Source organism: Nomascus leucogenys, chromosome 2, assembly GCF_006542625.1.
Source record: "Nomascus leucogenys isolate Asia chromosome 2, Asia_NLE_v1, whole genome shotgun sequence".
In the NCBI taxonomy this organism is placed as follows: Eukaryota; Metazoa; Chordata; class Mammalia; order Primates; family Hylobatidae; genus Nomascus; species Nomascus leucogenys.
The window spans coordinates 23,798,841-23,826,742 of NC_044382.1; the positions used below are offsets into that span (position 1 = coordinate 23,798,841).

At 39.0% G+C, this 27,902-nt stretch overlaps 1 protein-coding gene across 2 annotated transcripts; it reads right to left on the reverse strand.

Moving 5' to 3' along the window:
- Positions 1-252: 252 nt before the first annotated feature.
- On the reverse strand, positions 253-27,774 carry MRPL22 (mitochondrial ribosomal protein L22). 2 transcript variants are annotated; one of them, XM_003276572.3, is made up of 7 exons: positions 27,717-27,774; positions 27,590-27,638; positions 17,782-17,899; positions 12,343-12,408; positions 11,567-11,644; positions 7,178-7,247; positions 253-533 (listed from the first exon to the last, which is right to left on the reverse strand). In XM_003276572.3, the coding sequence occupies exons 1-7, from the start codon at positions 27,742-27,744 to the stop codon at positions 322-324; spliced, it is 621 nt and encodes a 206-aa protein (XP_003276620.1). In that variant the 5' UTR covers positions 27,745-27,774; the 3' UTR covers positions 253-321. The 2 variants fall into 2 exon arrangements, with proteins under 2 accessions (XP_003276620.1, XP_004087284.1); XM_004087236.3 differs by having other exon boundaries at positions 17,782-17,917; positions 27,717-27,773.
- Positions 27,775-27,902: the final 128 nt, after the last annotated feature.

Below are 27,902 nucleotides of genomic sequence, written 5' to 3' on the forward strand. Positions count from 1 at the left end.
GTCCAGTATCAAAACAGCCACTTGCAGGACACTAGTTGGAAAGTTAACATTCCCTTTCAAAGTTACTCCAAAAGCCTTTTGAAATATAGTCTGTTACTATGTTTAAAGCTGATTTCCCCTTCCAAGTCGCAAATGCATACAAATATGCCCAGAGGCTCAAAAGAAATGGGCAAAGCCTTATAAATATTCATTTACAACTAGCAGTTATACACTGTTTCAATAATTCAATGAGAAATCATAAAAAGCATTTGTCTTCAGTTTTTGTTTATTTTTAGAAAATAAATGGCAAAATATATACACCGTGGAGTCTGAATCTCCTCATCATAGAGTGTGAACGATGGTCCGGCTGCGAAGCTGCTGAATATACTCTTTGGCATGGGCGACTGCCGTCTTTGGCGGCTCAGGTGGAGGTGGGGGCCCTTCCACCAACTTCACAAAATAATGGCAATAAACCTTCTCCATGATCCCAAAGCGACCTCTGCCATGGTAGCGGATGCGTTTCAGGCACTGGCCTCGTCCTGAGGTGGACTCAGCTAAATGGGAAGAAAAAGAGAATTACAGGAAATAAGTGTTATCCACAAGCCTGATCAGCGAGCAATTTCTGTCCTTTACTTGACTGGATTCTGAGACTACATAGGCTCACTGGTTGGCTAGCGCAGGCTCGTCTCAAAACAACTATCTCCTGAATACTAACTAAGGACCAGGCACTATTCTAGTGTTGGAAGTAAGAGTGCACAAGACTGGCAAGGCCCCTGCCTCCAAGCAGTTTACATTCTGGAGAAGAAAGACATAAAATAAAATAATTTCAGCTAGTGACAAGTGCTGTGAATAAATCAGAATGAGATGACAGACAATGATGGGGTGTAGGGGACTTCAGACTGGGAGTGTCAAGAGGCACCCCTGAGAAAGAGACATTTGATCTAAGAGCAGAATGAATCATCTGTGTGAGTATCTAGGGACAGGGTATTCCAGGCAGAGGAAACAGCAAGTGCAAAGGCCCAATGGTGGGAATGCACGCGGCTTGTTTTAGGAAAAGAAAGAAGACTACCATGCTGAAGCATAGTAAGCAAGGGGAAGAGGGGCACAAACAAGGGAAAGAGATTAGAGATAAAGCCAGGGCAAGATTACACAGGGCCCTGTAGGCTCAGGCAAGGAGTTTTTTATTTTATTCTAATTGTGATGAGAAGCCACTGGAGTCAATGGCTCCCAAATGCTGGTTCTCTGACAAGCTACATCAGACTAACCTAGAGAATGTAATTAAAATGCAGATGCTGAGAACTCACCTCTGTGGATTCTAATTCAGTATATCTGGGGTGGGCCTTGGAAATTACATCCTGGGCAAACACCTGTACCTCAACTCTCCCCAGAAATTCTGATTCACAGCCAGTTTTAGGAACTCTGGCACAATGGCCCCCTCAGCTCCCCTCCCCCATTCTGTATATCAAAATTTGACCTTGAAAGTTTAAAGAAATCTTTTAAATAGTACATAAGGGCCGGGCGCGGTGGCTCACGCCTGTAATCTCAGCACTTTGGGAGGCCAAGGCGGGCAGATCACCACAAGGTCAGGAGTTGGACCTTGGCCAACATAGTGAAACCCCCATCTCCATTAAAAATACAAAAAATTAGCCAGTTGTGGTGGCAGGCACCTGTAATCCTAGCTACTCGGGAGGCTGAGGCAGGAGAATCGCCTGAACCCGAGAGGCAGAGGTTGCAGTGAGCCAAGATCCACCACTGCACACCAGCCCGGGTGACAGTGCAAGACTCCATCTCAAAAAAAAAAAAAAAACAAATAGTACATAAGGAGAATTGTTCACCTGTTCACCCCCAATAAGTCAGAGTAGTAGCCAGCTACCTTCTACTATTTTCTGAATGTATTTAGTCAGCTACTTGTTTAGTTAATAAGCCTTTTAAAAAGGTAAAATCTACAGAATACATATCAAATTATCCATTTCAACACTCATCATTCTTATACACTTACTGTGACATACTTTATAAATATAGGGACTATATCAAAGTATGCACTTGACAACTCTCTAACTACGATATCCTCTAGTGAAGTGGGTTTCAGCAGAAGCCTCCTAGCTTTGCCAAAGGGAAAGCCAAGAATGAAAGGAAAACTGCCTAGGGTCTAAGTGAGATAGGGAAAGACCTACTGCCCTTTTATTAACTTCATTTAGTGGGCACTGAAAAAATGAGTTTACAAATTTCCAGAGAAAGCAGCATTACACAAATCACTTTATAAGGAAACCCCATCACAGCGCGTCCCCTGGATCAACTTGCCTAGAAGAAACCTACAAATAAGAACAGTGAGACCAGAAAATTTCTAAAAAGCATTTTACAAATGTGATAGCTGCTTCTATCCAAAATCATTTCTCTATCCAACTTGAGCACCAATTTCCAAATACTCAATGGATCACTAGATCACAATGATCAACCCCATCAGGGTCTACGTCGGCTCCCATTTCCCTTCTATCTCCCCCAAAACACAAACTTACAGAAATCTGCACAAAAGCAGAAGCTCAATGCCTGCTGTCAGTCATGATTTCATCTTAAAGGCATAAAAGATCATCTGCATATCTTAAAGCCATGATGCCATCATTTCTTTATGTCAAAACAAAAACATTAATTTTTCTGAAACATCCTAAGATTCTTTAATACACCGTAATGGGAATACCCAACACAGCCACCCTGAGGTGTAAATGAAATCAGGACTTAGAACATAGTTGCCAAACTGTTTTCTGGTTCCTCTCCTCCAATCTCTCCTCCACTAAGTCCATATTTAGGGGTTTCAAACTGCTTTTGTATATGGAATCATTTCACGCAAAATCAAACAATATGTAGAAGCTTGATATACAAAACACTGTAATGCTGATCTGCTCCTATTGAAACGTGGGTCAAGGAAGACCCAAAACTGTGCCATTCATTCACTCAACAAACATTTTTGAGTTCCTCCTGGGTACCAGGCTCTGTCCTGGGCTCCAGGCTCTGTCCTGGGCTCCAGGGATATAGTGGTGACGAAGATATCAAGGGTCCCACTGCTAGACACCCCACAGAGCACAATTTCAAAACTACCGCTTATCATTAATACTTTTAAAACACTATCTTAATAACATAAATCTCTTACCAAAACCTCTTTGATATAGTTTGAACCAAATGCACAGCCTGCCATGTTCAGTTCTCTGGAATATAGGCCCAATCTACCCTTCCCATTTTATCTATTCGAGGTCAAATTTCTACTTCCTTCACACTGTTCTCCTCATTGTACTACACTATTACTGCTTATTCCAACCTATGTGCCTCTGCATGTATGGCTACCCCACTTTAAAAATCTGCTCTTCTCCTGGAAGAGCATTCCTCCAGACTCCCAAAAGCCTATCTTCACATGCCAATTTTTTCTACAAAGTCTCCACGACTATTCTAACCCATATTGACCTTTTCTTCTCTACTCCAACAATACCATTTGTCTGTATTACTCTTTTTGGTCCCAAATCATATGCTGTCTTTATAAGCATCTGTGTTTCATCTGTAAAAGTCACCTCCTCAACCAAACTTATACCCTTTTTGTATTGCCCCAAAAGTTCATGATCCATAGAAACAAAAATAATTTTGAAATACATAATCTGCTACTTAATATCATTTTTTCAATACAGAGGTCTCTGGTAAATCTGCTCAAATTCTGAAATAAGTTTCAAAGTTTTTCAAGTACATATAATACTAATGGTATACACGGTATTATTATACTTCAGAAGAACAATGTGTGCGTTCTTCCAAAGAAATACTACTGTCAAAGAACTACAAGTGTTAAATGTTTTCAAATGACACAAAAGATATAACATCACCTATTTAATGTGCATAGTATGCACACAGAAAGTACTCAAATACTTTTTGAATGAAAGAACACATTAAGATATCTCAAAAATGAAGACAACCTGTGTTTTTCTATAGATAATACCCAATAGGTGTAATGAATTTAAAATATTGCCAATATTTTCAGGGCAGGCACGGTGGCTCTCACCTGTAATCCCAAAATCTTGGGAGGCTGAGGCAGGTGGATCACCTGAGGTCAGGAGTTCGAGACCAGCCTGGCCAACATAGTGAAACCTCATCTCTACTAAAAATACAAAAATTAGCTGGGTGTGGTGATGCACGCCTGTAGTTCCAGCTACTCAGGAGGCTGAGTCACAAGAATTGCTTCAACCCTGGAGGCAGAGGTTGCAGTGAGCTGAGATCGCACCACTGCACTCTAGCCTGGGTGCAGAGTGAGATTCCATCTCAAAATAAATAAATAAGTAAGTAAGTATATATACACACAGCGAATATTTCCTATTAGTATTATTTAGTAAATACAAATCTTGAAATTGTAACATTAGAAGCCCTCCCCTCCCACCTTCATCACTCTTGCCAATAAGATTGATATACAAGGTCAGTTGATCACTTTCCCTAAAGTGATTCGCTTTAGATGCCATGAATCACTAAGCAGAGACATTTTATTAGTCCATGTCCACTTGTTAAGGCCTATTCACAGTATCATTAGTCATCATTAAAGTTTGAAAGGGAAATGAACTTTCTAAATCTGTGGTCATGCAACACCAGGTATTAGCTTTAGACCAATGACAGGCATTTGAAAGAATTACCATATAATGAGAACATATGCTATCAAAAAAGCACTTCCTTTAAAATGCCTATACTTATTTCAGGGTACTGAAAGAACCACTGCTGAACCAAAATAGTAGCCAATAAGTAACTAGTCTTTCAAAACTCTAACAGAAGTCTATGGAATGAAATCTCTAGGCCTTTTCCAAGAACACAGTAAGATAAATCAGTTTCCCATATTTTATGGTTAAGAATCAATAGTTTATTAAACTACTGATTATTATTAAGCTGTTTATTAAATAAACAGCTTCCCAGGCCTCTCCACTGGGGTTTCAAGTCCAGTGGGTCTGTGCCGAGGCCTGGGAGTCTATATTTTAAGTAACAACCTCAAGATGATTCTTAAGAAAAAGCTTGGCAAATACAGGGATAAAATGTCTGACACATCATACTCTTCCTGAGGGAACTCATCTCTTTTGATTATGGAATTAGGCATCAAAATACTTAGTGAATGAAAAATTTTAAAAATCATAATATAAATCCAAATTTATTATCCTTACTTAAGTCATCAACACAGAAGTAGATGAAGAGAGTACAGGTACGGCAGAGATTTTTCAGCAGAAATGTGCAAAAGAACTCTGGATTAAAGGGTCAGACAATGTGGCTTATGCCTGTAATCCTAACACTTTGGGAGGCTGAGGTAGTAGGACTGCTTGAAGCCAGGAGTTCAAGACCAGCATAGGCATCTAAGTGAGACCTCTGTCTCTACAAAAAATTTTAAAATTAGCTAGGTATGCTGGCATGTGCCTCTAGTCCCAGCTACTCAGGAGGCTGGGGCAGGAAGATGACTTGAGACCAGGAGTTCAAAGCTGCAGTGAGCTGTGATCACACCACTGCACTCCAGCCTGAGTGACAGAGCAAGTCCTCATCTCCAAAAATAAAAAAAGATAAAATAAAGGGTCATTTATGTAGGATTGGTTAAGCATGTTTTTGCTTAATGACAACAGTGGACCCTGCCCCTTCATTTGGAAGAACAGGATTAAGCTTTTTATCCTATCTCTCTTTACTACAATTATTGAAAAGGATTTAAAGACAGTTATTGAAAAAGGCTTAAAGACAAATCGTATTTCATTTGTATCTGAAGTCCATTAGAAAGTCTATCAGCTACGAATCTCACATTCCTGTGAAACTGCATAAAATTAATTAAATTTGATTTGATATTCGGAGTCACAGAGCAGGAAGAATCACCAAGAGGTTTTAAGCAAATGGTCTTGCTCCTCATCCCTTCCAATGATTCCAAGCCCTCTCCAACATTATTTATTCATAATGCTCCCAGAAGAAAATGCTTATGATTAACTACTATGGCCCTGCATCTTCTGAGTTGCCATTTTGATTTCCCTTTGCATCTTTGCATGTATCAGAATAAAATTATACAAGATTCAGCTTTAAAATAAAGCATTTCAACTGAAAATCAACTAATTTGAATTTCAGGAGGTGTGGTGGCCAGCATCAATTCCAGGTGACTTGAACTGAGATTTTAACCTAACCAGCACGGAGGCTATGTGAAAAAGTAGAATTTAGATAATTTTTTTTTTTACTCTAATTGTTGAAAAATTATAAAATACAACTAATTCCCCCTGTACTGATTCAGCCCTTTCTCTTCCATCTGGAGAGTAGCTGTTCCCCATATCCTGAATTTAAAATAGCTTTAAGTAAAATAATCTTTATATGTTGGTATGGCAGATTGAGAAAATTTTGCTTCAACATCAACATCTTTGTTTGATTATAAAACTGCTAAGGTTAGGAGTAATTGCTATAGTGAGAAAAAAACAATAACTCCAACCACTGCTCCACTTTCCCATGGTGTTGGGAGGAGGCAAGAGAGCTTTGTAATAAACATTAATCTCCTCGGAAAAGAACTGTGTGACAGTCTGCAGCAAAAAGATTCCTTATATTTGTACAGCACATCATGCTTCCCAAAGCATTTTAACTTATATTAATTTAATTTGACGTGGAACAAGCATGTAAAAGCAGAGATAATGCTTCAGGATGTAGTAACAAAGTGGAACAAACACATCTGGGTCATCTGAGCCGTCCAAGGCCCCTTGGCTTTTACAATTCAACAGACCTTCCATTTTGATAATTGGAAGGTTAAATTACAGGACACCTTTATGGATTAGGCACCTGGCTTGGCACATTACAAATAAAAATTTTTTAAATGCACCTGTGATTATTTACCTCCTTCTGGTTGACAAACAACTTTAAAAATGTGTTAATACTATTTGTTATAATATTACAATTAAAGTACCACTCTATGTACCCCAGTCTTGGTATCTATTATTTAATAATTATTAGCAATTGGCTTTATGATCTCAGTCTCATTACAGAACAGGTAAAACAGTACAGTTATTTTCATTTACACTAAATTAAAATTGACATGCATACGGCTGAAGAATAAGCCATTATTAGCAATTCTCACTGACAAACCAAGTCCTGAGGAGTTAGATATTAAACACTGTCATTAGATAAAAAACATGGCATTACTACTGAAGACATTTTCTAATGCTAAGAATATTAAAAATCTTACCTATATATAAATTGGACCTGAACTCCACGTTGTGGTCTCTCACTGCCATATCTTGTGCTTCTAAGAGAACCTTAAATAAGAAAAAGAAAAGCATTTATATGGTTAACCCTGAAGTAAAATGGAATTAAGTTTCTCATCTCTCATTATCTCTGTACTATGACTGCTAATCACATGCTTCCATAGTCAATTTTAAAAAGAGAATATCAAATGATAAGAGTACAAAAGGAGAAGGGAGCTTTCCTTCCTTAGACCAAGAATTGTAAATGCATAGAACACAGCCCATCCTACTAAGTTTTTAATGACATGTGTAAACTATAAAGGAGATAGCGGTGCTTGTAAGCAGTACCCTTGGGAAGGAACATTATGTCTCTGAGTCAGAAACTTGTCAAAAAGTTCCCAAGGCCGAAAACTGGCTAGCCATATGTAGAAAGCTGAAATTGGATCCCTTCCTTACACCTTATACAAAAATTAATTCAAGATGGATTAAAGACTTACATGTTAGACCTAAAACCATTAAAATCCTACAAGAAAACCTAGGCAATACCATTCAGGACATAGGCGTGGGCAAGGACTTCATGTCTAAAACACCAAAAGCAATGGCAATAAAAGCCAAAATTGACAAATGGGATCTAACTAAACTAAAGAGCTTCTGCACAGCAAAAGAAACTACCATCAGAGTGAACAGGCAACCTACAGAATGGGAGAAAATTTTTGCAACCTACTCATCTGACAAAGGGCTAATATCCAGAATCTACAATGAACTCAAACAAATTTACAAGAAAAAAACAACCCCATCAAAAAGTGGACAAAGGACATGAACAGACACTTCTCAAAAGAAGACATTTATGCAGCCAAAAAACACATGAAGAAATGCTCATCATCACTGGCCATCAGAGAAATGCAAATCAAAACCACAGTGAGATACCATCTCACACCAGTTAGAATGGCCATCATTAAAAAATCAGGAAACAACAGGTGCTGGAGAGGATGTGGAGAAATAGGAACACTTTTACACTGTTGGTGGGACTGTAAACTAGTTCAACCATTGTGGAAGTCAGTGTGGCGATTCCTCAGGGATCTAGAAATACCATTTGACCCAGCCATCCCATTACTGGATATATACCCAAAGGACTATAAATCATGCTGCTATAAAGACACATGCACACGTATGTTTATTGCGGCACTATTCACAATAGCAAAGAGTTGGAACCAATCCAAATGTCCAACAACGACAGACTGGATTAAGAAAATGTGGCACATGTGGCTCACGCCTGTAATCCCAGCACTTTGGGAGGCCGAGGCAGGCGGATCACGAGGTCAGGAGATCGAAACCATCCTGGTTAACACGGTGAAACCCCGTCTCTACTAAAAATACAAAAAATTAGCCGGGCACAGTGGCGGGCGCCTGTAGTCCCAGCTGCTTGGGGGGCTGAGGCAGGAGAATGGCGTGAACCCAGGAGGCAGAGCTTGCAGTGAGCCGAGATTGCGCCACTGCACTCTGGGCTGGGAGAAAGAGCGAGATCCCGTCTCAAAAAAAAAAAAAAAAAAGAAAATGTGGCACATATACACCATGGAATACTATGCAGCCATAAAAAATGATGAGTTCATGTCCTTTGTAGGGACATGGATGAAACCGGAAAACATAATTCTCAGTAAACTATCGCAAGGACAAAAAACCAAACACCGCATGTTCTCACTCATAGGTGGGAATTGAACAACGAGAACTCATGGACACAGGAAGGGGAACATCACACTCCGGGGAGTGTTGTGGGGTAGGGGGAGAGGGGAGGGACAGCATTAGGAGATATACCTAATGCTAAATGACGAGTTAATGGGTGCAGCAAAACAACATGGCACATGGATACATATGTAACAAACCTGCACATTGTGCACATGTACCCTAAAACCTAAAGTATAATAATAATTAAAAAAAAAAAGGAAGGAAAAAAAAAAAAGAAAAAAAAAGTTCCCAAGGCCAGATGCAATGGCTCACATGTCCATGGTCCCAGCACTTCGGGAGGCCAAGATGGGATGGGCAGATCACATGAGGCCAGGAGTTTGAGACCAGCCTGGTCAACATGTCAAAACCTCGCCTCTACTAAAAATACAAAAATCAGCCAGGTGTGGTAACACATACCTCTAATCCTAGCTATGTGGAAGGCTGAGGCTGGAGGATAACTTGAACCCACAAGGTGGAGGCTGCAGTGAGCCAAGATTCCACCACTGCACTCCAGCCTGGGCAACAGAGACCCTATCTTAAAAAACAAACACAAAGTTCATGAAACTCAATAGCTTAATCTTACTGAAAAGTCTTAGCTGGGATGGTGGCTCATGCCTATAATACCAGCACTTTGGGAGGCTGAGGCAGGAGGATCCCTTGAGGCCAGGAGTTCGAGACCAGCCCATCTCTACAAAAGTAAAAAATTTGCTGGACGTGGTGGCACACACCTGCAGTTCCAGCTATTTGGGAAGCTGAAGGACAAAAATCCCTTGAGCTCAGGAAGTCAAAGCTGCAGTGAGCTGTGATCATGCCACTATACTCCAGCCCTAGGCAATGGAGTGAGACCCTGCCTCTAAAAAACACAAAAATCTAATTAAAAACTAGAATAAAATAAAAATTCTTAAACTTTGGATGCAAAGTAACCATTAACACTAGACAAGTAGAGAAAATCACACTTGATATAATAATTTCCTTAAAGAGGTTAATTATCAAATTTACTCTCCGTAGATATTTTGAATTAACTTCCTCCAGAACACATTTTTGTAAAAATATGACAATTGGGCCAGGCGCAGGGGCTCTCGCCTGTGATCCCAGCACTTTGGGAGGCCGAGGTGGGCAGATCATGAGGTCAAGAGATTGACACCATCCTGGCCAACATGGTGAAATCTCGTCTCTACTAAAAATACAAAAATATTAGCTGGGCGTGGTGGCACACATCTGTAGTCCCAGCTACTCGGGAGGCTGAGGTTGTAGAATCACTTGAACCCAGGAGGTGAAGCGGAGATGGCGCCACTGTACTCTAGCCTGGGTGACAGGGCGAGGCTCCGTCTCAAAAAAAAAAAGGCAATTGTCAGAAATAACAGAAACCAGATCTTTTACGCCTTAAAAGATAAAGAATGTAGTACAAGGCTGGGTACACAACAAATACTTGTAAATGCATTCTGAATTGAATTAAATATAGCAAAATCATAGCATTACAAAGGAACCCTTTAGAAGTCTGAATCTATCAATCTCAACTATTTAACTATTACTACTAAACTGAAAGGTATGAACTGACTTTTGGTGAGAATTAACTGAATATATAGAAAATAATGCTGATATCCCCAGATGGTAAGGGACAAAAATCAATACAACTTTTTGAAAAAAGAATATTAAAAAAGAAAAATAGGCTGGGCACGGTGGCTCACGCCTGTAATCCCAGCACTTTGGGAGGCTGAGGTGGGCGGATCGCCTGAGGTCAGGAGTTCAAGACCAGCCTGGCCAATATGGTGAAATCCCATCTCTACTAAAAATACAAAAATATTAGCCGGGTATGGTGGCGCACATCTGTAGTCCCAGCTACTCGGGAGGCTGAGGCAGAAGAATCACTTGAATCCAGGAGGCGGAGATTGCAGTGAGTCAAGATGGCACCACTACACTCCAGCCTGTGTGACAGAGCTAGATTCTGTCTCAAAAAAAAAGAAAAATATATATGTAATAAAAAAAGAATATTCATGTTCCTAGAAAGAGTCACCACAATTACCATCAGCACATTTGTATCTAGTGAATTAGCTACATTTAGAGTTGGAAGGATCTTTAGGGGTCATCTAATCCAATCCCACATAGTTTAGGTGAGAAAAATAGAAACCGACTGGTTAAGTGTCATGCCCACGGTCACAAGAAAAAGATCAGAGAAAGGATTAGAGTCCAAGTCTCTTGAGTTCCAGTCCAGGGCTCTTTCCATTTAGTTACAAAATTACTTAGTTATAAAAACTCTCCTTTATAGGAAAAAAAAAATCTTCAAAAAAATATACCTTGAAGTTCAACCTTGCTCCAAGAAATAAATAATATATATACACAAACACACATACATACACACAAATACACACATATACATACCAAGCCCCAAATCATTAAAAATAAGATTCATCACATCATAAGCAGTAAAAAACAGATAAATATTTGGTGGAAATAAAAGCACCTCAGGAAATAAACCCTAAAACACACAACATTCCTAAAGTATACACATATTTAATAAACTTAGCACCCTAAATCTGTATTATATAAAGTATGCATTTACAACAGAAAATTTAGGGAATTCATGATTTAGGCTAAGCTTCCTAATAATTGCAAGACAGCTGCATTCCCCAGTTCCCCATTCCCTACCGCACCCAAACTTGTAAGTTTACCTCTTTAATTATTTTGGCCCCTTTTTTGTCATTGAATTCCAACTGAGCCAAAGCCTGGTCAATAGACATTCCTCGTATCTAGAATTAAAGGGTGAGAGACAAAAGAAAATAAATTAGTTTACAAAGTCAATGTTTCCTTTTCAATGAAAGCCTTACATAATCTGAGTAACTTCTAAAAACAGTGAATTGAACCCAAACAAAAGAGAAGAAAACAAGTTTGAGAGGAGATACTATTCTCTTTCAGTCAAAATGAAACAAACATTTTAACCATAAAACTGAGATTGTAATAGTTTCAATAACATTAAAAGGCAGCAAACATGACAGAGAGACCACAGGTTGGTAACAACTACACTAGGCATTCAAGGCATCTCCTTCTCCTATAGGATAAATGTATTATATGTATATTTGCTGCTTCTGTCTCCCCTCATCTATAAATTTCATTTCCTAGGGAAAAAAACTTAAAAGCAACAGTTTTAAAACAGGTTGAATCAAGTTTACAGATAAACAAGTAGGTTTCCTGGATTCTCTGGTTATAGCCAAACTCCTGATGCCTTTTAGTATCTATCTATCCAATGTAATTTAGTTTCTCAGAAAAAGGTGAAAATTAAGGAAAATCATACATCTCTGAACAATCATTCTTTTGACTACCTACCAATTATATCATATTCCTCACAAATCTTTTTTATTTTTCAAATCCTGGGGTGAGGGGTGGGGAGGGGAACTCATAGCTTCTTTCCTAAATTATTAATTATATGGTAATAGTCATTGCAGCTTACCAATTTTGCCAAATACCACATCTTGTCTTTGCTATATTTTATTTGTCTTCGACAGTGGTAGATTTCCTTACAAATAGGAAAACAAAGGACAGAAAGAAAATTTTAGCAGGTTTACCACAAAATGACAATAACATATACTGTTATTTAAGTTTTTACTTTCTAGGCCTAAAGAAAACGCTGCCATAAGAAATAGAAACATTACTAAGAATTTAAAGATTATTTTCCCCTACACAAAGTTGTATTTTTCCAAAGTCTCACTATGTTAAAAGATTACTAAGGGAGATATAGAAACTATACAACGGCTGGTTTGTGTCAACACTTGCAACATTTCTATCCAAAGAAATCCCAAAAGATTTAAATGAAAGTATCTTGAAAACATTTAGCTGATTAAAAGAACAAAAGAAAAAATACAAGAAGAAAACGTTCATTATTAATGAGGAGAAAAATAGCAAAATGGACAAAATAACTGTTTTCATGTGAAAAGCCAATATTCTAGGTGTTTGGTCAACAGCATGGGTTCTAGAATCAGACTGCCTGGATTTGAATCCTAACTCTGCCATTTACTAGCTACATAATCTTGAGCAAGCTACTTAACCTCTCTCTAATTTTCCTCTTCTGTAAAATAAATAAAATGATAATTAGAGGGAAATAAAATAACCTATTTCAAGAAACCATTTTATAGTGCTTGGCACATGGTAACTTCTCAGTAAATGTTAGCTTTTATTATGTTCTATTTAAAGTTGGCCGGGTGCGGTAGCTCAAGCCTGTAATCCCAGCACTTTGGGAGGCCAAGGCGGGCGGATCACAAGGTCAGCAGATCGAGACCATCCTGGCTAACACGGTGAAACCCCGTCTCTACTAAAAATACAAAAAATTAGCCGGGCGTGATGGCGGGCACCTGTAGTCCCAGCTACGCGGGAGGCTGAGGCAGGAGAATGGCATGAACCCAGGAGGCGGAGCTTGCAGTGAGCCGAGATCGTGCCACTGCACTCCAGCCTGGGTGACAGAGCAAGACTCTGTCTCAAAAAAAAAATAAAGTTGTAGGTATGCCCTGTTTAATTACAATGTATAGTTCAAAAAGCACTTTTCACTCATTATTTCATTTAGTCTAACTCTATGAGTTGAGAAACATTTTATATATAAACTGAAAATCAGAGAAATCAAGTGACTTGTCTAAGACCAGAGGTTTGCAAGAGACAAAGTTGGAATTCAACGAACAGAGAAGTATGATACACCTGATACAATGTCTAGCACATCTACTTTCAAAAGTTCCTCTACTTTCTTTCCACTACTATACCAAACTGCCAGTTAAAAAAAAAATTAGAAAACATGTATTATGGGAAACTATAGCAAGGAGGTCTCAAAACTTTCTAACATTCTGACTCCTGCTGGAAATTTTCAAATGCCTTAGAAAGAGCAGTTTTCTCAAGTGGCCATCTTTTAATATGTGGCAGATTTCAGTTGCAATAGAAGCAGACAGCCTGAAACTATAGCAACAGCCTAATTACATTTTCAGCAATAAACTGTCCTGGGGAGACAGGGAGAGGAAAGAACTATCATGATTGATAATAATAATCTGCAAAAATTAATCCACTCAACGAAATCTTTCATATAGAAGAGACCCTTTAATTTGTGCATTCTTGTGGTGGGATAACTTTAAACCTTAATTTTGTATGATTACCCTCAAATTTTACACATATAAAAAATTGTAATCCTGACCAGAGGATGGCAAAAAGGAATGAAGTGTTTACAAGAAAGGCAAAAGTTAATCATCCTCTTCCAAAACTGAAAAAAAAAACCTCAGCATTTACTTTGGGCAGGTGAAATGTCTAAGGGCACTTCCTAAAGATAAAGGAGACAAAGTCTCAGTACGTAAGTATCAAGCAAATAAAGTAACAAAGGTGGAGGTCAGAAGACCTAGTTACGTATCTCTGCCATGAACTGACCTATACAGCAAATTAGATGAAGTGAGGATAGGATACGTAAAATAGTTATTCAAATGAAATAAATGTATGTCTAAATTATAAAATGTCTAAATCAATAACTTTTAAATAAATCAATTTATTTTTAAATGCATATAATAATTTAAATGAGGAAAAAGTGTTACCTAATAAAATTTCTGGCCAGGTGCTGTGGCTCATGCCTGTAATCCCAGCACTTTGGGAGGCCGAGGCAGACAGATCGCTTGAGCCCCGGAGTTTAAGACCAGCCTGGGCAACATGACAAAAACTCATCTTTACTAAAAATACAAAAATTAGCCGGGAGTGGTGGCACATACCTGTGGTCCCAGCTACTCAGGAGGCTGAGGTGGGAAGATCTCTTGAGCCCAGGAGGTCAAGGCTATAGTGAGCCATGACTGCACAACTGCGCTCTAGCCTGGGCAACAGAGTGAGACCTTGTCTCAAAAAAAAAAAAAGTTTTAGGCCAGGTACGGTGGCTCACACCTGTAATCCCAACACTTTGGGAGGCCAAGGTGGGTGGATCACTTGATGCCAGGAGTTGGAGACCAGCCTGGACCACATAGAGAAACCCCATCTCTACTAAAAATACAAATTAGCCGGGCGTGGTGGCACATGCCTGTAATCCCAGCTACTTGGGTGGCTGAGGCACAGGAATAGCTTGAGTGCAGGAGGTAGAGGCTTCAGTGAGCTGAGGTCATGCTACTGCACTCCAGCGTGGGCAACAGAGCTAGACCGTGTCTCAAAAAAAAAAAAGTTCTTATTACAGCTTTATGAGAAGATTCAGATTCACATTAATGTATTATTATCAGTATGCTGACTAATCCATAAATTAAAAATATGTCTCATATAGAAATGGTTGTTGGGGGAGTGAAGAAAAAGAGGAAAAGTAAGAAATGGTAGCTCAAAGAGTTTTGACACAGTCTCATCACATTTTTCATTTATTTAACATAGCTTTTTTCAAAGATACTGCAAAAGTAAACTGAAGCCCAAATTAACAAGGTGTGACTATCATAAAGCCATTTAATTTCTCTCTGGCTTTTTTTTCTTTTTTTTTTTTTTTCTGAGACGGAGTCTCACTCTGTCACCCAGGCTGAAGTAGTGCAGTGGCACGATCTCAGCTCACTGCAACCTCCGCCTCCCAGGTTCAAGTGATTCTCCTGCCTCAGCCTCCCAGTAGCTGGGACTACAGGTGTGCACCACCACACCCAGCTAATTTTTGTATTTTTAGTAGAAATGTGATTTCACCATATTGGCCAGCTGGGCTTGAACTCCTGACCCTGTGATCCGCCCACCTCAGCCTCCCAAAGTGCTGGGATTACGGGCATGAACCACCACACCCAGCCTTCATTTTCTTTATATGAAGCCCCACATAAGATAAAATCTACATAAGAATCTATATTCTTTGGAAATTGGTGCTAGCTAAACTACGAAGTTAGTCTTAAAAATATGAGGAGTAGCCTAGAACAACTCTACATTGGTAACATTCATTTTAATTTACTGCTACGGGGTTTGCTCACTATCCCATCCACTATTATTTATTGACTATATATTCTAATGCAGAAGATCAGAATTAGATAGAATAGCAGATATTATCTGGCCCTCTTTTCAGCTAGAGATAAAACTAATTTTAATAATGGCTGCAGCTGGCAGATTGGAAATTCTAAGGGACATTGTACATTATAGCACAGTATTATGAACTATATGGCCAGTGAATAAATTACTTCTGGTAAGTCAGATATTTATGAAGGGTATCGGTATTCCCAGTCATAACAGGTACAACTGATGTACCAATATTAAATTACTAAATACTATTTAAAGTCAGAAAATGTTCATATTTCCCAAATGTCATAATTTGTCCCCCAAAGGATTACTGAAACAAAATCTGTGCAAAATAGAGAAATTAAGGTTTTCCAAAGTTCCTATATCAAATCAAATGTCTTCCCACAGGCACTTGTATAAGAAGGATAAATGATACAAAAAAGTTAATCAAAATAGTTTCATTAAATATAACACACAACAAATTACTGTATTGAATAGTGTTCGTCATTTGCTAGAGTTAAGCAGATGACATACTACCAACTATTTGAATTTTGCCACTTGGGATATATCCTAAAGTACATTTTTTTAATATTTAAAGATACTAAAAAAACAAACACACAGCAAAATTGTGCTGTTATAGATTCTGGACTTGACAAATACTGTTATAATTTATTTCCAATTAATACCTGATTTCAGGCCAGGCGCGGTGGCTCACGCCTGTAATCCCAGCACTTTGGGAGGCCGAGGCAGGCGGATCACGAGGTCAGGAGATCGAGACCATCCTGGCTAACATGGTGAAACCCCATCTCTACTAAAAATACAAAAAATTAGCCGGGCGCAGTGGCAGGCGCCTGTAGCCCCAGCTACTCGGGAGGCTGAGACAGGAGAATGGCGCGAACCTGGGAGGCGGAGCTTGCAGTAAGCCGAGATCGCGCCACTGCACTCCAGCCTGGGCAACAAAGCGAGACTCTGTCTCAAAAAAAATAAACAAATTGAAAAAAAAAAAAAAACCTGATTTCAAAGAGCTTAGGTAAGAAGCAAAAAAAGTTCATTAATTACAGAAAAATTTTTATTTATGATATTTGTGCAACTGTGTAACATTTCATTTAGTAAATTTTGGTTAATTACAAAATGGAGACCAGCCTGGCCAACATGGTGAAACCCCATCTCTACTAAAAATACAAAAATTAGCCAGGCATCGTGGTGGGCACCTGTAATCCCAGCTACTCCAGAGGCTGAGGCAGGAGAATCCCTTGAACCCGGGAGGCAAAGGTTGCAGTGAGTCAAGATCGTGCCATTGCACTCCAGCTGGGTGACAGAGCAAGACTCTGTCTCAAAAATAATAATAAAATAAAATAAACAAAATGGAGTCAATACTTAATAGCCTAGACTGACAAATCTTTCAAGTTGTGATGTCATGACAAAATATGAAAGTTGAAAAGTTATTTGTTTATTCTGTGCAGCTAACGATAAGATAAATCTCCAGTAGGAACCCAATGATTAAGTTCAAACTTTAGGTTCAAATTGCAAAACAAACAAACAAAAAAACAGTGTGTCTATATTCAAATATATAACACTGGAAAATCATATACATAATTTAAACATTGGCCAATAGTTTAAGTCATTCTTGCCAACTCCACATGCTCCATCATTAAGAGCTCATCAGCAAGCCTCTCAGAGTCAAAAATCAGTATGTCTTAAACTATTAGCTTAGTTTTAGAGTTAAGGTCCCTATCCAGGAGGTTAAGTAAAGACAAACAATTAAGTAAAGTATAACAATCATTTTCAACTATCAAAGAGATAAATCTAGTACATCTTCTGTGTCAATTAGAGCAAATGGTTGTATAATTTTTTTAACACAAAATAATAAATCATTACTAATCACTTAAGAGTAAGAGCACTACCAGAATTAAGAGATTAGTTCTACCCACAAACTTACTGCTGGTCTCCGAGGTTCTCCAGGCAGTTGTGGAGGATAAACAATTTTATTCTTCTTCTCCCATTTTCGAGAAATGTCAAGAGAAGCACTTGTGTGGATATATGATTGAGGTAAAACACTGTGAAATGAAAGAAGCCTATAAAACAACAGACACTTAGGTGACTTTTTGTAGAGTTTACATATCTTTTGAACCACTTCAGCTCCATTTTGATGAAAACAATTTAAGGATCACAAGTGGAAATATTCTAGAGGTATTCATTAATAGAGACTACTTTTAAACACAACAAAGAGACAGTTTATTAGAGGCTATTGGGAGAGAAAGTAAACGCACATAAGTCAAACCGTTAATAGATATTAACCCAAGATTTCTTGCCCTGACTGGCCAACAACATTGTCTTTTATAAGTCACCCACTCCTGAGAAAGATTTACAGAAGACATAATGAGCTCTCTGATCTGACCTGTAAGGCTGCCCAACTTTGTGGAGTAACTAAGACAAATACACAAAACAATTAGAAGACAATATAAAACCACATAACTAAAATATGGGAAACAGCAGAGGATTTCAGAGGTGACTTCAGGTGAATCTTGAACATCCTAATTGATATGGCTTGGCTTTGTGTCCCACCCAAATCTCATCTTCAATTGTAATCCATACATGTTGAAGGAGGGACCTGGTGGGAGGTAATTAGATCACTGGGGCAGTTTCCCCCATGCTGTTCTCGTGATAATGAGGGAGTTCTCATGAGATCTGATGGTTTAAAAGTGGCAGTTTCCCTGCGCTGTCTCTCTCTCCTGCTGCCTTGTGAAAAAGTTGCCTGCTTCCCCTTCACCTTCCCCTATGATTCGAAGTCTCCTGAGGCATCCCCAGCCATGCAGAACTGTGAGTCAATCAAACCTCGTTTGTTTATGAGTTATCCAGTCTCAGGTAGTATCTTTATAGCAGTGTGAAATGGACTAATACACTAATTATCAGAGGAATGGGGCAACGACATATATCATCTATGCAGAGGTACAGAGTTGAGAAATAAGGGGAGGTCTGACTGAGTCAGAGAATTTGTTAAGTATTGGAAAGGTCATTGAGGCTAGAGTGGTTGTCTTTGAATGCTAAACTAATGGGCTGAGACTTGATGATAAAGATCCCAAATTCACTATTCCTTGACCTCTTCCCCCAGACTTCAACTGCTTTAATAATATACAACTAGTCATTCTCCCTCTCCCATCTTCCCCGGCATCCGCTACTCCCCTATATCACTAAATAAAATCACTCTTGAATGGTGGTCTAGAGTTTATCTTCAACTTCCCAATGATTTTCATCCTGCCAGAGCTAGTCACCAAATCTTACAGATAAAATAAAGATTCCCCTGAAATAGTTCTCAAATGCTTTACCTCTTCTCCATTCTAATTGCCACCATCCTATCTAGCAATAGCCTCTAGATTGATTTCTCTTCCATCAACTTGCCCAGTTCCAATCCATCTTTCTCTGCTTGAGTACCAAATGAGCTACCCTTCTATAATTCAGAGCTACACATGTCATCCTCCAGCTTAAAAACATCTGTTGAAATAAGCAGATGAATAGTTATGTAATATTAATATTTAATGCTATCCTTTTTTTTTCAGCATCACTGACTACTGGGATTCTTGGTATGGAAACAAGCAGAAGAGGTTCAGCCAAAATCCAGTAAATACTAGATCTCTCCACTGAAGAGGTGTAGAAGCAATGAACAATCTAGTAGCAATTAGCACCCCTACTTCCCAGATTACAGGCTTGAAATACTATTTCCTATTGAAGAGAACCAAAATTTCTGAGAAAAATGGCTGATTGCAGATCTCAAGCAGATAACATACAAAATGAGCCTAGAACATCTTGTCATATCAGAAAGCAAAGAAGCCATCAAAGATTACCAAGGTCATGTCAAAGGCACTCAGGAGCCAACTTGTGGATGCCCAACAAGCCAAAGATGGGACAAGCCAAACATTAATGAGGACAATAATTGTAGCGGGTTGAAACACATCAAATATGTTTAAAGCCATAAGTTTATAATAAAACCAGGAAAAATACAAATTAGTTACCATTAGAAGATGCTAGTGAGCCAACTTGTTATTTTGAAAACTGGTGAATGAAGAGAAAGAATGAAGAAAAAGACAAGACTTACCCTGTCTTTCCTATACGAACTGTACTGTTAAGTTTCCAAGTAGTAGATGAGGAAAAGTTTGACTTGTATAAAGTTAGTAATGAAGGAATAGCAAATTATAATAGCATCATCTTGTAATCCTTAATAAACTAATGGATAAAGGAGGCGTTATGTGCCTCCTTATGGAAGAACACACCACCCACCATCCACAAAGTAGTCTTTCCTGCCCAAAATGAAACTGGGGGCTCAAGCTCCTAGATTCAAAATAGGAAACACAGAGAAAAGACAACATGTTATGTAATATCATGGGGATGCACTCGGTAAAATCCAAGGTATAGAAAATGCTACAAAACAACCAGTTGTCTCCAACAAATAAATTACAAGAAAAAAAAAAGAGAGGGTTGAATAAAAAACCTACAGAGTAAGAGATTTAACAGAAATACCAGTTAGTTTCAATGTGTGAACTATTACAATTTAAAAAGTATGACAGTTATGAAGCCGTTGGACGTTTAAATATCAAATGGATATTTAATGCTTTTTAATGAGATAATAGTAAAATATTTGTGAAAATGATACATTGGGGGGAGTGTTTCAAAATATGATGAGGGAGAGTACAGGTTATAAATAAGATTGGCCATAAGTATTAAGTGTTGAAGTTGGGTGACAGATACATGGAGGTTCATCAAACTGTCTACTTTTGTATATGCCTGGGCATATCCAAATAAAAAGTTAACACAGCAAACTTTGGTATTTCCCTACTGCCCACAATACGAAGTCCAAACTCTTTAGCGAGACATAGAAGGCCTTTCATAATCTAGACCCAATCTGCCCTTATAGCCTAGCCACATAGATGTTCATTGTTCCCTGACCAAGCCTTTACTCAAATTGTTTTCTCGTCTTATTATCTCCTGAATGAAATGCTTATCCTGTTTTAAGTTCTAGCTCAAATGTCACCTCAATGTGAAACATCACCTAATCCCTTCTCTGATCATGATTCTCGCGTTGTCTTAATACTTTGTTCTTGCCAGCCATACAGCAATGACTTAGACCACCGTACTATCATAAGTGGCTATGATAGAATGAGTTATTGTCCTAAGTGTACAGATGTTGAGCATTTAAAGGGCAAGTCCGACTTTCTTTGTATTCTAGCACCAAGAACAATGTCTGGTATGTGGATACTGAGTAAACATTTAACTCAGACTTATATACTCAAAGTGGTTGTACATTGGCATATTCTCATACAAATATGCAACTTGGATGATTTACTTGGCAAACAAAACCTTTGTTTTTAGTCTTCAAGCCATTTAGACCAAAGACTCAAACAAATCTATTCTTCTAGTGTATCATTTTTACCCCAAGTTCACTATCTCCTTTCCTAATATCAAGATTAGTGCCATCAAAATACCTAACAAAGTCTATACCTTTGCCATCCACATTTAGGTTCCAATGTCTTAACTGAGAAGCACAAAATTAGGATACATGATGTATGAAGGCCTATTTTGCTAATGAAATATAAGCCGGGTGGTGACAGCTGAGGCTACAGAGTCCAGCAGACCTGGGTCTAAATCCTAACTCTAATTTACTAGGTGAATGGCCTTGGGGAAGTCATATAACTTTCTGGGTCTCAGTTTTCCCATTAGTAAATAGACTAATAATAATTACCTCATAGCCTTCTTAAGAAGCTCAAATGCAAGTAAAATACTTAACCTGACACTTAAAAGGGCTCAATAAATTTTAGATATTATTACTTGTAGAATGAGGAAAATAATACTTTTTTAACACTGTTGATGGATTAATAATTAATATAGTGCATCCTACAATGTCTAGCCCATGATAAACACTGATGGCTAGTGTTATTTTTAAATTAGGCCCTTTGGCCAAGTATGGTGGCTCACGCCTGCAATACCAGCACTTTGGGAGGCCACGATAGGAGGACTGTTTGAGGCCAGGAGTTCAAGACCAGCCTGGGCAACACAGCAAGACCTTGCCTCTGTTTTGTTTATTTTATTTTGAGACAGAGTTTCACTCTTGTTACCCAGGCTGGAGTGCAATGGTGCGATCTCAGCTCACTGTAACCTCTGCCTCCTAGGTTCAAACAATTCTCCCGCCTCAGCCTCCCAAGTAGCTGGGATTACAGGGACGCACCATCACACCCCACACCTGGCTAATTTTTGTATTTTTAGTAGAGATGGGGTTTCACCATGTTGGCCAGGCTGGTCTTGAACTCCTGACCTCAGGTGATCCACCCATCTCAGCCTCCAAAAGTGCTAGGATTACAGGTGTGAGCCACCACGCCCGTGTTTTTTTTTTTAAGGGTATAAAAAATAAAACAAAGTTAGGCCCTTTGAACAGTTAATCTCTCCTGTCCCCACCCCCCAAATAAGTCCTGTGAACTGTAAGCTTTAAATATACAATTTCAAAGTTTCTTCTCAAGTTTATAATCATAAATGTTTATGGTTCTATGAAGTTGTAGTTAGTGAGTAGGGTACACTATGTTTGTCACCTCTTTGGACCTTGGTTTCTTTGTCTGTGAAAAGAGGAATTAGACTACATCATCTATAAGGCCTCTGCTAACCTTAATTCTATCTCTAATCTCATCACCAACAGCATGACAGAAACATGAACCCCTTTGCTACAAACCAATCTGAAAGATTTCTTGAGTCAGGCCCACACCTGCTGCACCCGCCTAGCACAGTACCTTGCACTCTTCAAATCTTCAATACGTATTTGGTGAATTAAATATGTTGCTTCATAAATTAAACATACTATGAATTAATAATGTCAAAGCTTTCTGAATTCTTATAATACTTTCAGGACTCAAATAATTCATAAACTGAATTATCAAGCAAAGTCCAAACTATTATAATCAAATTAAATTAAAGTATTATTCCAAATGGGGTACTTAATTTAGAAGTACAGAATATTAAATCAAAAGTTCCTATGTGCCCTCTCCTGGCCAATTGCTGGAATAACACTTGAAATTAAAACAAAATGAAGCAACCTTAAAACAGAAAATACAGACAAATTCTAATTCTAATTCTAATTATCAGTCGTCATCTGAGAGTGACCTAAGTATCTCTGGTCACTTGCTCTTCCTTGAGACACTTTCTTTAATTGGGTTCCAGGACACTTGGGGTTTTCTTCTCCCCTCTCTGGCCACTCCCCCCCAGTCTCCTTTGTTGTTTCCTTGTCTCCCTCGCTGGTCTGTAATGTTGGCTGCCTTAGGCAGGAATCAATCCTTGGACTCTTTCTATCTACACTCACTCCCTTGGTGAAGTCAATCAGCTTTGCAGCTTTAAACATTAACCATGCATTGATGACTCCCAAATTTACATCCATTCCCTGAACTCTATAAACTCATATACCCAATTGCCTACTCATATCTCTACTTGGATGCTTACTGAACAGCTCAGATTTAACAAACCCAAAACTGAGCTACTAATATTCTCCCCAAACCTGCTCCTCTGGAAGTCTTCCTAGCTCAGTAAATGGTTAACTCTACCCTTCCAGTTGCTCAGGTCATAAACTTTGGTGTCACCCTTCTTTCTCACACCTCACATCCAATGCATCAACAAGATCTGTCAGCTGTGGTTAACAAACTGCCAGAATCCAACCATTCACTTACCTTCACGGCCACCCTAATCCAAGCCACCATGATCTCATACCTGAAATATCCAATGGTCTCTGCTTCCATCCTTGCTCCCCATCCCCACCCCAGTCTATTCTCAACACAGCAGCCAGAAAGAACCACTCATAAACGTAAGTCGGATCATATTACCCCTATGCTCAAAACCTTACAATAGTTTCCCATCTTGCTCAGAATAAAAGCCAAAGTATTTACAAAAAATAATAAGGCTCTATAAGATTTATGACTCCCCCTTCCTCTCTGACCACATCTCCTATCACTATCCCTCTCCTTTTTGTCATTGTTCCTGACACCAGATATGGTTCCTTGGAGCTGTTGCACTTACTATTCTATCTGTGCGGAATGCTGTTTGCTCAGACGTTAGCACAGCATGCTTCCTCATTTCCTTCAAATCTTTACTCAAATGTTATCTTTTAGTGAGGTCTTCCCTACCTAAAACTACAAGTTCCTCTCTCAAACATACATACTTCTTGTTCCCAATCTCTGCTTTTATTTTCTCATAAGCAGATGTCACTATCTAATATAATCTATATTTTACTTATTTTGCTTATTTGCCCCCCTTACTATATTGTACACTCCATAATGGCAAGGGATTATTGTCTGTTTCTGTTCCCTGCAAAATCCTCAGTGCTAGAATAGTTCCCAGCTCAGAGCAGGCACTAAATACATATTTGTAGAATCAATGAAAGAATACAGACACAGGTAAGGTAAGAGGACTGAGTGTAAATAACTATGCCAAAATTTTACACATGGTTGGAAACTGAGGAAAGCTTAAGAGGATATGCCCCCATCTAAAGGGTGGTACAGACAGGCTTGGTGGCTCACATCTGTAATCCCAGAGACTCGGGAGCCTGAGGTGGGAAGATCACTTGAGCCCAAGAGTTCGAGACCAGCCTGTACAACATAGTGAGACTCTGTCTCTTAAAAAAAAAATTTTTTTTGGCTGGGCATAGTGGCTCACGCCTGTAATCCCAGCACTTTGGTAGGCCGAAGCGGGCAGATCATTTGAGCCTAGGAATTTGAGACCAGCTTGGCCAACATGGTGAAACCCCATCTCTACTAAAAATACAAAACTTAGCCAGGTGTGGCGGCGTGCACCTGTAGTCCCAGAAAATATTTTGTTTAGATCCTCACTTTGACATTTAACTGTGTAACCTTCAGTAAGTCACAAAACTTCTCAAATGTATGCATCAGTAAAATAGGAGACTTGGAATTCAAAAACTGAAAACTGTCAGTCAGCTAACAAATACAGCCTACAGAGTAATCCCAGCACTTTGGGAGACTGAGGTGGGAGATTACTTAAGCCCAGGAGTTTCAGACCAGCCGGGCAATATAACAGGACTTCATCTCTACTAAAACTCAAAAAAAAATAGTCAGGTGTAGTGGTGCACGCCTGTGATCCCAGCTACTTGGGAGGCTGAGGTGGGAAGATGGCTTGAATCGAGGCTTCAGTGAGCTATGATCATGACACCACACTCCAGCCTGGGTGACACAGCACAACACTGTCTTTAAAAAAAAAAAAATTTAAAATAGATATATATATGTATATATGTGTGTGTATATATATATGTATATATGTGTATATATGTATATATGTGTATATATGTGTATATATGTACATATGTGTATATATGTGTATATATGTACATATGTGTATATATGTACATATGTGTATATATGTATATATATAGCTGCTGCAGAAATGTTTTATTTGGTCAGCAGCAGTTTTCTTAACCTAATTCAATGTTTTTAGATGAGGAATACACTGTACTGACCACCACAGGTCCTCCCACTCTTTCGTTTTCCATAGACAACTTCCTTAGTTTATTTATTTCTAGTCTGGGGCCTATATGCAATTAAGTTTCCAATCACTGGCCTGGCAGCTCATGCCTGTAATCCCTCCCTTTGGGAGGCCAAGGCAGGAGGATCACTTGAGCCCAGGAGTTAGAGACCAGCCTGAGCAACATAGCAAGACCCTAAAAAATTAGCCAGGTGTGGTGGCATGCACCTGTAGTTCTAGCTACTTAGGAAGCTGAGGTGGGAGCCCAGGAGTTTGAGGCTGCAGTGAGCTATGATCACAGCACTGCACTTCAGCCTGGGCACAGAGCGAGACCCTGTCTCCAAAAAAAAAGGAAAAAAAAAGTTTCTAATCACTGAATCAGATTATATGCTAAAATTTTACATGGTTATCATGAACATTATTTATACCTTTCTACTTAGTTTTCTTATGGTCATTTTCCCCACTAGAAAATCCAAAATAAGGATTCACAAAATTATGTAATAACTTCAGAATTGCAAATAGCCTTAGAGATTATCTAGCAAAATCCAACACTCTTGTATCATGACATAGAGGAAAAGACTAAAGGCAAACTGCTTAAGTTTCTTGCTCAGAGCTTCTTAATACAAGTTGGTACAAGACAATTCAAATCAACATCAAAATATTCACCTTGTGTAAGACCTTATGCTGGAGCTACAACAACAAATAAATGTCCTCACTTCTCCAAGATACACAAGATACACAAGCTAGTAAAGGGCATAGACACATAATACACGAAGTCATCACAGAAGGCACACATGCTAAAAGGAAGGGAAAACTAATTTCTTTCCGTTTTAGAGAGACCAGTGAAAACTTCCTGAAGGGAAAACATCTGAACAGAGGTTTGAATAATGGGTAGGACTGCTGTTATAGACAAGATGTGAGGGCATAGTAGGAAAAGCCAAGAAGCAAGTAAGCGCAAAGTATATTCAGAAAAAGTACGTTAATCAGCATGGTTGGGGGAAGAGTGACAGAAGATTATCTAAGAAGAGTACAGAAAAATCCTAAGAGCTACTGCTTCTTATTTTCTTCTTTAGCCCACCTCTTTATCCCCCTCGGACCCAAGAACTTAGAAAAGGGTTAAATATAATTGGGAACTCAGTAATAATTTATAATAATAAAAACATTAATGGCAACTAGAATTCAGAGTGGGATTATCACATGCCATAAACATACTAAATACTTCATATGCATTACCTTGTTTGAACTTCATTTTTAAAATCTACTAGAGCTACACGCATGGCATGTGCTTGTAATCTCGGTACCTCAGGAGGCTGAGGCAAGAGAATTGTTTCAGTCCTTAAGTTTGAGACCAGCACGGGCAACATAGCAAGACCTCATCTAAAAAAAATTAATAAAAATTTAAAAATTTTTAAAAACCTACGAGATAGGTACTAATATAACACTCATATCATAAAAGTGATAACTGAAGCTTATTAAGAATAAGTAATTTTTCCAAAATCACAGTTAAAAAATGGATTCATATACAACTCATCTGTCTGCAAAGCCTATGAACTAAACCAAAATCAATGCTAACAAATGGACAGACCAGAAAATTTACAATTAGATTATCAATTTTCAAATACCGATTTTTTAAAAATTAATTTTTGGGGAGAAATACAGCGACTACTTACCCTAACCTTTAATGAATGCTTTTGTCCTAAGGCTACAGAATGCTCTGGTATAAAGTTTCAAAATTTCCTACAACTGAGTGGCCTTAGGCAAGTTATGTTACGTTTGGGGACCTCAATTTCCTTGTCTGAAAAACGGGTATAGCAGTACCTACTCGTAGAATGTTACGGGAATGTGTTAAGGCATATAAACGCTAAACCCAATGTCAGGTACGACGTAAACCAGGGTTGTCCACAACACGGTCCCTGCCCATGTAAGCAAGTAACCTGAGAGGTAACTTGAAAGGTTGGACTCTTCCGTATGGAGATGGAATAGTCTAACCTTGTCCAGAATGATCACAGTAGACGTTCAGAAATCGCATTTACAATCGCCCTTGGGTTATGGGTAATCCTAATCCCTGCAGAGCTTATGCAATAAGGTGGCGAAAAAACACAGTGACAAAGCAGAGACTCGGGCTGTCTCATTCGCCTCAGTGGCCCCAGAGCCTAAAACACAGTTAGGCACGGAGGCGTTCAGTTACCAACTGGCAGAATAGTAAAGATGCCTTGGGCCCTTCCGAAACTCCGAAGCGAGAGACTTACCCCAAGGCCAGTTTCCCCCGGCTCCTCAGGTTATGTATCCATAACGCACCTGTAACATCAACACAAGCCGTCAACTCAGATTCCATCTCGACTCCCTTCAGTCGCTTAACCACTAAGAAATCCTTACCCAACTGTCCCAGTACTGCCGCCGCCATCTTTCGCCCTCCCGCTACGGAAGCCTCCGAGTTCAAAGGCCTTCTGGACAGCACGCATGCGCAATACTCTGGATTTCCTGTGGGGCTCTCCCACAAGCAGTGCTTACACCCGCGGTGCTGTCACGAAGATCGCCAGCACTGGGCCGGCGCTCGCGGTG

What these genes read in the sequence shown, in the direction of transcription:
- MRPL22 (XM_004087236.3), bottom strand. Translation starts at nt 27,744, where the DNA reads ATGGCGGCGGCAGTACTGGGACAGTTGG. An exon ending in CGGGGGAAACTGGCCTTGGG is followed by an intron (nt 17,918 to 27,589) that starts GTAAGTCTCTCG and finishes GTTGTTTTATAG; the next exon opens with GCTTCTTTCATTTCACAGTG. An exon ending in GAGAACCTCGGAGACCAGCA is followed by an intron (nt 12,409 to 17,781) that starts GTAAGTTTGTGG and finishes CCTATTTGTAAG; the next exon opens with GAAATCTACCACTGTCGAAG.